Source organism: Oryzias melastigma, linkage group LG17 (genome assembly GCF_002922805.2).
Source record: "Oryzias melastigma strain HK-1 linkage group LG17, ASM292280v2, whole genome shotgun sequence".
Taxonomy (NCBI): domain Eukaryota; kingdom Metazoa; phylum Chordata; class Actinopteri; order Beloniformes; family Adrianichthyidae; genus Oryzias; species Oryzias melastigma.
In genome coordinates, this window is record NC_050528.1 from 25556641 (window position 1) to 25567994 (window position 11354).

The following is an 11354-nucleotide window of genomic DNA, read 5'->3' on the forward strand; positions in this document are numbered from 1 at the left end:
GTGTCACTATGAATTAGGAGCAAACAAAAAAAATACAATTTGAAAAAGCTTATAGGTGTTACGTAGAAACTACTACAGCAAGCCACAAGCTCTCTGCTCTGCTCCATTCTGATGCAACAACTTGTAGATAAATAGATCCATGTACGACTTCACTTTACTTGTCTGAGCTGGCATCTGGCTCAAAACTGTAGCTTAAATAAGGATTGAATTGATCAAATGTTGTTGCCACGGTAATGCTAGTTTGAGGTTTTGAGGGGCTGTAAGCTAGTGGGAGAGAGCATACAAAGATGGATGTTGGGAAGTATGGGGGCGGGCTTACTCTGCACCAACAGTACCACCCACAATTCAGAGGTGAATTTCTAATGAACTCCCACCACCTTGCAGAAACTATGTCTTAGAAAAGGACATTTTTTTTTTTTTTTTACATTTTGGCTAAAATGGCATAATCATAAGACCACTTTTGAAAATAGATCTAAAGTTGATTGGAGTGAGATGTAATAGAGATGTACTGTATTTAATTGAAATGCAAATAAAGAAGGTTCTTCAGATGAGTTACAGTTCAAGCTCAGAGCAGCAAGCTGGTCTTTTTTCAGTAGGAACACTCCCTTCATTTCATCAGCTATGTCACAAGATTTAACAAGAAGTCAGGCAAGATCTTAGCAAAGTTATGCTCCTTGTTCAATCCCTTCATGACAACTTCTTAATTTAGAGCAGGGCTAACTAACCCTGTTCCTTGAGATCAGCTGTGCTTGTTTCCAGCTTTCATCTATTTGAGATGATTCCACATTTTGACTGACTAAACACATCCAATCCGGGTGTAGAAATTTAATGCATTTAACCTTCAATCCAACCTCTGACAGGAAGACAATAAGTCTGACTTTTTGAGTCTTTGGTGTTATCCTACCTGAGGGATTTAAATTTTCTAGTCTTGGAAGTCGACTCTGTTCTTCTTTCCTTTGTTGGTCACATAATATCAATAATATTGGCTTCATGATTTTGGTGTTAAAATACCTTAATGGACTTTAAAACAAATACAATTCTCATGTGAGAAGTAAAAACTGCAGATTTTTTTTTGGTTTCTTCTGACAATTCTCAAGAATTCCTTCTGAATATTCCTCCTGAGTACCTTCTGTTATTTATTCTGTGTTCTGTTTATGCATCAGTGACTGGAGTGCGAGTCTGCACAGAAGTACCTGCTGTTTCATTATGCCCATCTTCATTGGAGTCTTGGAGTACTCTACCGACTGGCTGATGATCATCTTGGGGAAATGTTCAGGTGTCTCGTCCACCTCTGACAATATTTTGTCCTCTTGAGCCTTCTGGCCCTTCTTGCAGGCATCCTCTTTGTTGGCAAGGCCTGGCATCTTCTCCTTGGCGCTCGCAATCACGCTTAAAGACTTTTGCATGATGGAGGTACGCAGATGGACAGGTTTCTTCTCGTGTGTTAAATTGTGAGCACTTGCTGATTTCCAAAAGAGCGGAACAGACTCCGTGGACTCAGCTGGCTCCAGCGTTGGTGGGGTTCCCGCTGGTCCCAGGTGCTTCTTGGCATGTCTGCGGCCGATTAGAGAGCCCAGAAGAGACACCTCCCCGCCGTTTCCGATCGGGGTCATTTTGTCTCCGGGAACAGACTCGGTTTGGCTCCCAGTTTCTGCATCCTGGTCACAAACGTGGTCAAAGCTGAGAGACTTCGGCAAAGCTATGACCTTGTTTTTAAGGGAGTCATCTCGAGATTTTCCTGTGGGGAGATTTATCAACAGACCCATGTTATAATAGGGTGGATTTTCAAAATAAGATGCAAATTGTATTTATAAAAAAATCCAACATAAAAAAAAAAACAACATAGTCAAAGTCACAGAGAATTTACATCGGAAAATACACTCAATACAAAGGTATATGAAAAAAGCACAATACATAATTGTTGTTTGTATTTGTATTAGTAGACATATTTTTGCCTAATAAATATTTCAAATTGAATCTCTTACATTCTCAATTTATACATTTTGAAATTGTGTGTGAATCAGTGAAATCTGATTCACTGTGGCATCTCCTGACAGGATAAATGAGGTGCAGCATTCTCATAAAATATTGACATTTTTACTCATAATTTTATGACTTTATTCCTACAAATTTTGATTTTATTCATATACATATGTGTCATTTTTTTATGCATATGGTGGCCCAAATACTGTGTCCTACAAAAAAAAGATACAAAAATCAATAATGTTACTGGTATCAGAGTTAGAAGTAACTATTAGATATTTTCAAATTGGTTCTTGTTAACGTCACAATTTTTTGTGTATCCTTTTAATACATCTTATATATAAATACAAAATTATTATCTATGTACATTTGTTTACCTCATCTGAGCTCTCCTTGGCAATCAAGTAATTAAAACAGTTTACTTCAACTGCTGGTTCTGACTATGTTGAATTTAGGCATCTGAATGAGTAGATTCCAAAGTGATCATTGTGCTAATTCAAGAAATACACAATGTAAACAGGAAATGCTGAGATGATGCTGAAGTAACGTTGACGATGCAGGTCGAGTGGTCTTACCGTGGTGGCTTGGCTCAAACTGGTTTCTCCTCAAGGTGCCGCGGTTGCTGCCGTGCTCGCTGCCATCGTCTCGGCTGCATTGGCGGTGGATGTGCATGGTTTCTGGGATCTCTGTGATGCGTTTCATCAGGGTGCGACCCAGGCCCTTCTTTGAGTTGCGTTTCTTTTGAAGGTGCGGGTTGTTGGCGAGCATCTTCTTTCGTTTGTAGACTTCCAGTTGTGCGTACAGCTTCTTCAACTCATCCTAGGCATTGATTACAGAAAATCATTTGAAAGCTCAAACATGACATTTCAGTATTTTTCACTTTCCTGGTTAGCAGTAGGAAAATTACAGTTGTAGCTTAATTTTTAAAAATTCTTAATGTTTTTTAATTAGGAAAACTTAATCTTGTGATACATTTGTAAGTTTGACAAAATAAACACTAAAGCAACACATTTCTGTTATGTTAATTTTGTTTCATTCTTCAGTTTATCAAGGCATGTTTTTTCAGCCACAGCATTTCTCTTTTTCTTAATTCATTGGATTAATATATTCAAAAAAACTAATTTCTTTATTATTATTATTATTATTTTTATTTCTGCAAGATATTTACAAAATTTTAAGCTGTCAGACAATGTTATTTCTAAAATATTGATAAGATTTTGTTACTTTAAAACATGTATAAATTATGATACTTCCACCTCCATGCCTCCTGTTTTTTTTTGTTTTTTTCACACATTTTTGTTTTATTGCTCAGTCATTTTCAATTTAGAAGTACTTTTTTTCTTTTTTTTCCCTAAATCTTACTCTACTTAGTATTCTTTTGAGCCTGCTGCCATTAACCTATAAAATCTGTGATTCAGCTCTTATTTTGTATAAACAAAAAGTTAAACCACTAAGAGAATAATTTCCAGGAGCTGAATTTGCCTCAAAGTCCGCCATGCTCAGATGGTTTGATCCTACTTTTCTTCGAATTAATAAAAAAAAAGGATAGTAACCATTTTTAGGCAGCTTTAAAATCTGCAAAATCAGATCTAAAGTAAAAACCCATGCTGCCCCACCCGTATATCATCCGGGTCCAGGCTATGCTCGCTCCAGGCAGAGGTGATGCTATTGTTAAGGTAAGAGCCAGATCTCCCCATGTCCAGCTCCTCCTCGTATGCCTCTGTGGCAATGTCATCCCTTGCCTGAATGCCTTTTGACAGGAACTGGAGGAAGAAAAGAGAGAGGTCAGAGAATGGCACGACTCTCCCTGCAGGGAGATAAAAGACAGTGTGAATACATTTTCAAGTATAAATTCTCTCATCCAAAAAGTTATTCAAAGACTTCTTAAAGTGGCTTTACAGGATTCCCCCTGCAGCAACAGAGAAAATATTTAAAAACAAATAATTTGATTGATCTAATACAGTCTGAGTTTGAACGGATCACTTCATATATCATTGCTTGTTGCATCAATAATAACTTTTTTTCATCTTTTTGTCCGTTTGGGTTCAGTGTTCCTAAATTGTTGCAGGTGAAACCCATTAATAATCTATTCAACTGCACTCATGCAAAATTCAATAAACATTTTTTTGTCCATACGGTTCATACTTTCAGTAATCCTTCTCTGGGTCATTTGGATTTTAAACACAGAAACAAAACAGCGCTGCATGAGCACACAAATGCATTGCTCAAGTATCACTGATTTGGCTTGATTTAGATGTTTGAACAGCATAACTTAGGACACAAAGAGATCTCTCACACTCCTAAGAAACAGAGTCTGTATGAAATTAATGTCCTCCCATTGTGCTTAATTATCCCAGTCTACTCAACTGACTTACACTTCTGAGGTTCCTAATTAAGAAAAGAGTGAGAGAACAAAGAGCGCCCGTGGTGTACTGTATTTCTCACGCAGCAGGAGTACGAAATGTTTTCCATCAGCCCCAAAGACACTCGCGGGAGTACTTAGCTAAATTACAATCAGCATCTACACGCTTTTATTGAATTTAAGGTAATGATAGCAAATGAGTCTTCCAACTGTAAAAGGGTCTGAAATAATTAATAAACACTTGTGTGCATATAAGTTAAAGTCTAAATCATGCACTGATAATCTGAAAGAAAAGCAGCCTCTGTTTTTAAAGATACGTAAAAGGGACGCCACTCCAATCATCTTATGATCTGTCTTTTATACAGAGCTCTAAATGTGGCATTAAAATATAAATAAATTGTTCCCGCAAATTAGCATTCTGTGCACACAAGTTAGTATTTTATCAGCATGTTAAAAGTAGCATGTTATTTGCATTTTGTGGACACAAGTTAGCATTTTATTACCATTTTGTGCAAAGAAAATGCTAACTTATCTACACAAGGTGCTAACTTGTATGAGCAAATTGCTCATAAAATGCTAACTTGTGCACACAAGCTAATGCTAATTAGAGGGAGCAATTTATTAATTTTTGTATCTCCTGTCCGGGTCTCTAGACCTTTAATAATGATTATACTGTTTTAGCCAAAATCAAAAACCTGTGTCGTTTTCTAAAACATGGTTTCTGTAGAGCGGCAGTAGCTCATTAGAAATTCACTTCTGAGTTGTGGGGGGGACTGTTGCCATGGAGCAACGCCGCCACCCTTTCCCCTCCACATTGCTTTGGAAATTAAAAATAATGCTTTAATTAACTTTTTCGGTATGTTTTTTTTTTAACCAACAAAAGTAATGAATGCTGGTTTGAGTGGCATGTTTTCTGTGTTTTTGTTTTTTCCTCTGGGCCCCTAGAGACTTCAACGGGCCCCCTGCTCAGATGAAATGCTGCTACAATAAACAAGCAGTGTGGGGAAACCTGCAGATATATAAGTGGAATTAGCATTAATTCCTAATTAGGCAGTGGGCTGCTCTACAGAGACCCTTAGCAATTTATTGCTACTTTAATTTGCATTAAACAACTTGTTACTTGCTTTCAAATTCCTTAGATAAATTCTGAAGTTTTCAGTTGTTTTTGTAAAGCTGTAAAGTGCTGCAATACATACTAAACACTTCATTCTGACCCTTCATCTTTTTTTTAGGTTTGTTTTCAACTACATTTTTCACGCTTTATTTGAAAGGTAATTGTTTTGGAATATTTTCAAAAAACATTTTCATACAAGAAAAATGTAAAAATATTGGCTGTAATATAATGCTCAGTGATCTAAGCCAAGCAACAGAGTTAGTGAGAAAAATCACTAAAACTAAATAATATTAATACAGAAAAAAACAAATTTTCTCAAACAAACAAATAACTATTTAGAATTACTTTAAGATTCCATTTGAAGTCATTTTGAAAAAAATATATATTATTGAAATGCATCTCTTTGCTTTCATACTACAAAAATAATTATTGGTTAACTCATCAAAACTGTTATTTTTTTATTGTTTGAAACACTGATATCAAACACAAGTTACAGTGCCATCATTTCCCAGAATGGTTTCTGCTATGAACTGGTACAAACAGAACTGAAAAAACACAAAAAAGTTCCCCAAACCCATCTCTAAAGTCATCTTTTGATCTATTGTAAAACCATTTATGGGTTTTTTATTATAATTATGACATTTTCAGCCCAAATAAATCATTTTTTCTAGTTTTTGCACATTGGCAGGAGTTCATTGGAAATGTGTAGGCTGCCCCTACTTGCCTTCACCCATCCCTCACACATTATGTCATGAAGTGGTGATGAAGGATTCAAATGCAGGAGACCAGGCTTGGTGACAGGAACTTAAGACATTTAATAAATTAACCAAACAATGACAAAACCATGGAATCAACAAAAAGGTAGTATAACAGAGCACATGACCTGACCATGAGCAAGCGAAAACCAGTCACTTCAATACACTGAGGTTGATGAACTAAATGAAGACAGCTGTGGATGATTAACCTGAACATGGTGAGACTGACCGGCACAATGTTCACTTCTTTTCTTTCTTTTTTTAAAAACGCCGAATATGACGCCACCAATTTCACAAAGTCAAAAATCAAATCAATACAAACTTTTCATGATGACTATTGTGTTCTGATGATGAAGATATGTAAAAAAAAAAAAAAAAAAAACTAAATTTAAGCACAGTTTTTTGCAAAAAATTGTTCGACCCAAATGCATTGTGGTCTATATTCGCTAATGTGGTACAGCATTGATGCATACTAGTTTTTCGCAAAGACTTCTGAGAAATTTCTTGGGCTCTTGATTTTTGGAATAGTAGATTTTGACAGGGGCTGCACGGTGGCGCAAGTGGTTAGCGCTCTCGCCTCACAGCGAGAAGGCCCCGGTTCGAATCCCGGCTGGGACCTTTCTGTGTGGAGTTTGCATGTTCTCCCTGTGCATGCGTGGGTTTTCACCGGGGACTCCGGCTTCCTCCCACCGTCCAAAAACATGCTTCATAGGTTAATTGGCGACTCTGAATTGCCCCTAGGTGTGAATGTGGGAGTGAATGTGTGAGTGATTGAGGCCCTGCGACAGACTGGCGACCTGTCCAGGGTGTACCCCGCCTTCGCCCTTCAGTAGCCGGGATAGGCTCCGGCACCCCCGCGACCCCGGAAGGGAAGAAGCGGTCAAGAAGATGGATGGATGGATAGATTTTGACAGCACTACAAAATGGCGAACGCACTATATAGTGAGTAGGAAAGGAATTCGGACAGACGCCTACACAGACGGAGGACAATCAACTGAAATGAAGACAGCTGTGATCATGACAAACCTGAAACTGCTGAGACTGAAGGACAATTTAAACATGACCAAAACCCATAACATAACTGGCAAAAAAAACCAAATCAAAGTTCATAGTCCTCTCATCACCTAGCATTATTGGTGCAGGATATATTGGAGCCATACAGTTTTGAGGCAGATATCAGCTCAGACGAGAATGACGTTAATGGGTGTATTTGTACTGCTATTTTCCTGGTTCTTCTGATTCACCATAATTTGAATAAAGAAATACTCAGAAAATTAATTTATAGCTTAATATTCTTTATATATGTATTCCATTATCAGAAAAATCTCATATTTACAAACACCAAAAACATGATTTTCAATTGAGTTTCTTTTTTTTTCAGCAAAAATACTCAATAGTTTTACTTTAACAATGAGAAGTTTCACTGACACTTTACTTTGGGGAATTCTTTTTTTTTTCTTTTCTGTCAACAGTAGCTCATACGGTTTGTGAGGTTTTAAAATTCAATATTGTTCTCCATTTTAGAATGATAATTACAATGCCTGAAGTGTGTTTTTAGGGTACTCCATTAGATGTATAAAGATCGCAATTTAGCAATCTTGTATGAGTATTGGGATACTCATTACATCCCTTCTCCTTTATAAAGACAAGTGTGATTTTCTTTATTTTCTGTCACTATTTCATTTCATCTCCTTTTTCAGTTGTTGTTTGTGTTGTTTTGCATGTGGTGCTGAAGCGTGTTGAGGCTCAATACACCTGTACTGTGTCCAAGGAAATAATAAAGTTCGTCTTATCTAAAGCATCTGTTGAGGTGATACAGATGAGTATGAGGAGGTTACTCCCATTGGAGGGGCTGACTAATACTGCACATTAACCCCTCGACCCCTTAAGTTATTTACAGCCATGAAAAAGAAATACAAATTTCACTTTTGTTTTTGCTTTCAAGCAGATGCTAAATTGAAGTAATTTTGGAGCAAAGGGGGTTTGATGTATTTGCATCAATAGGTGTCAAGGGGTTTAAAAATGAGTGCATTTATAAATAGTCCAAGAAACGTGTCGACTTTTCTCTCACCTGCTTGACATTCAGTGTAATTAAACAGCTGTTATTTGATTGTTGTCATCCACACGATTTTCCAACAACCCTTTGGCCTAATATTGATCAATTATACAATATTTAATCTTGCATGAAAAAAAGTGTATGATTATTTGGGAAAAACATATCTGGTTGAAAAATATGTTAATAAACCTTATTTTGAGTTAACAGTTTAACAGGATTTAACATTTTTGTTTGAGATAGGAATTAACAGTTGGATGTTTATGGCTAGCCCAATGGACTAAGCAATGAGAAAATTGCAATAAATTATATATAAAAAACAAAATAGGACAAACAAGATTACTTAATATTGGCAAGAGCACAAAGAGACATGAAAAGTAAGAAACAGAATGGTTGGAGTGGGAACAGATGATAGTCCCAATCCGATCATCTTTTGATTGTTAAAGCATTCCCAGTGATCTTTCAATAATCAATGTGCAGTTTTTAGCCAAAATCAAAAACTTGTTTTTTTTTAATAACATAGTTTCTGAAGAGCAGCATTATACATTCTGGGCAAGACTTTTGGTGCAGGGCAAGCCCCGCCCCCCGTTGGGAGCTCGAAGGACTGAGCTTGTGGCCCACCCAGTGTATTTTCTACATCACAAATACGCTCTTTTTTTACCTGCATTTTTTTTGTCTGCTCCCCATATAAGATTTGAATAAGGGAATAGTCAGGAATGCAATTTTAAGCTTAATTTTGTTTATATGTGCCACAAGAACAAGTTAAAAACATATTTTTTGATTGGGTCTTTAACCAAGTAAAAGCAGAATAAAACAGCACTCAAACCAAAAAAATAGTCCATTCTCCCAGTGAGACAGTAAGACATCTTTCAGCCTCTGCATTGTGTGTGCAGTGCTGACTCACAGCAGACGACACTGCACAGCGGGAAGCACGCACCGAGAGCAGTTCACTTTAATCAAAAGCTGCAGTAAAGCTGTGTGCCCCTGTGGACCATTGTGCATCTTCTGCTGCAGGATGTTTGCACATTTAGGTGCAATGTACCAGTGCACTTCTTTAAATATTTCACGAGTGCTGCAGACTGCTCTAACTGTCCTGCATTCAGTAAAAAGCATTGACTTTTTTCCCCCCAAACACTAAAAAGTATTTTAATTTGACAGAGATGTCTTTTATTGTCCATACAGTGTCAATTAAATTCTGAAAATCAGAGTTGACAATCATTTCCCCACCGTAAGCTGTTATAGCGAGTGTCTAAATGGATGTGGATCAAATCCCACCCCTGATAAGACTTTAATTTCTAGACTGTGTTCAGATCTAGTTTGAAAGCACACGCCGCAGAATCAGGTTACCCGGCGTTCACTGCATTTATTCGGCTCTGAATTTCACAAAAGGATCACAAAAGGAATTTAATTTAAACAAGGAGTAGTTTGGTAATATCAGTTTTCTTGGGGGTTTTGCAGAGAAATAGAGCGGAGCAGCAGCTGCATGAAAGGAACCAAACAAGAGAGGAGGTAAAGCAGGTGAAACGCAGAAGAGGTCACATCTCAGAGGTGAACCTGAAGGAACGGTTGCCACAGTAACACCGAACATTACATGTTGCATTATCTTTTCTTCTTTTGTGGATGTAAGTTCTAGCCTTAGGTGTTTATAAATATTTACCGTGTACCTGGAGATGTTGCTTTTTCCAACTTTAAAAGTTGATTCTGGTTCAGCAGGAGGCATAAAAGCAGGACTATGTAGGACTTTGAAAGAAATTATCACACATAATATTTAGCTGTAAATTGTACATGCTGCCTCACAGTATCTGCAGAATTGATCCTAAATTAAATCTATCCCGCATGTTTCGTGTTCATATTTTTCATCTTAAAAAAACAAAAGTAAAAAAAAACACCTTACCTTTGGAACGAGCAGAAGACCCAAAGTCACAGTCACAGTCAGATGAGTGTGAGCAAAGAACAGCATGAGCATCCAGTCAGGGTGCAGGCCTGGGACCAGAGAGAATCTGAGGAACATCAAAATAATTACATCACATGGAAGAATCTTAGCTAAAGAAGGCTGAAAAAAAAGTAAAAAAAATATATATATATATATAAGTTTTGAACACTAGAGGCCAAAAAAAAAAAAAACTTTGGAATTAGTGTCGTTCTAAAAAAATTACAATATCATCTGCATATTATCATCTTTTAGCTTATTAAAGATCCACTTAAATGAAAATCATCTTTTTGGTGTTTTTAGGACTGTATGTTCTTGCAGCATTTTCTCATGATGGAGGACAGGTATATAAAAAATGTAACATTAAAACTGTATTTCTGAGTATTTCTGTATTCAAATTGTGTTGGATCAGGAGCAGATGAAAACCCACAGTTTGAAAAAGCTCGAGTTTGTGACACAACAACTGCCATGGGTGGGCCGAAGTCTCCTTTCTCCGCTCCAATTCTGATGCTTCCACATGCAGACAAAAAGATTAATTAATGTCTTCATTTTCCTCGTCTGAGCTGCCATCTGGCTCAAAACTGTACGTCTGATATTGCTCATCTTTTTTTTTTATGTTATGCTAATGTTAGCTTTGGGGATGTGAGTAGCTGTAAGCTAGAAGGAGAGAGTGTTAACAAAGGAATTCTGGGATATCAACGAAGGCGAGTGGCCCAAAGGCAAATTTTTAATGAACTCCTGCTGCTCTGCAGAAAATATGTCTCACAAAATGACACAAGCTATTTGATTTTGGCTAAAAACTGTTTGATCATAATTAAAAGACCATTAGGAACACTTTTACAAAAAATAAATATCTAGTAAGAGTTTAAATATATACTGTATTCTCTGGACTATAAGCCACTACTTTTTTTTCCTAGATTTTGAACCATGGGTCTTGTACAAAGGTGCGGCTATTCTGTGGATTTTTCTTCCACCACTAGGGGCGCTCTTATCGGAATTAGAATCAAAAATAAAATAGATTAAATATCAATACAAAGAAGAATAGCCTACGCCGCTTTTTCTTTTGCAGATAGAGAACACACGACAAATGACTAACTGGTAATTATTTTCAAATCTCATCTATTCAGAGTTCAGTTTTTTTTTTTTTTTTTTTTTTT

General features: G+C 36.8%; 1 protein-coding gene across 1 annotated transcript in view; it reads right to left on the minus strand.

Annotated features, from left to right (window-relative positions):
• The window catches only part of gpr158b (G protein-coupled receptor 158b), an 83846-nt gene that overhangs the window by 3300 nt on the left and 69192 nt on the right, over positions 1 to 11354 (minus strand). Inside the window, exons 9-12 of the mRNA XM_024273930.2 lie at positions 10162 to 10267; positions 3600 to 3746; positions 2559 to 2802; positions 1194 to 1738 (exon numbers count right to left, since the gene is read on the minus strand). Coding sequence (XP_024129698.1) covers positions 1194 to 1738; positions 2559 to 2802; positions 3600 to 3746; positions 10162 to 10267 — 1042 coding nt within the window. The remainder of the gene's footprint in view (positions 1 to 1193; positions 1739 to 2558; positions 2803 to 3599; positions 3747 to 10161; positions 10268 to 11354) is intronic.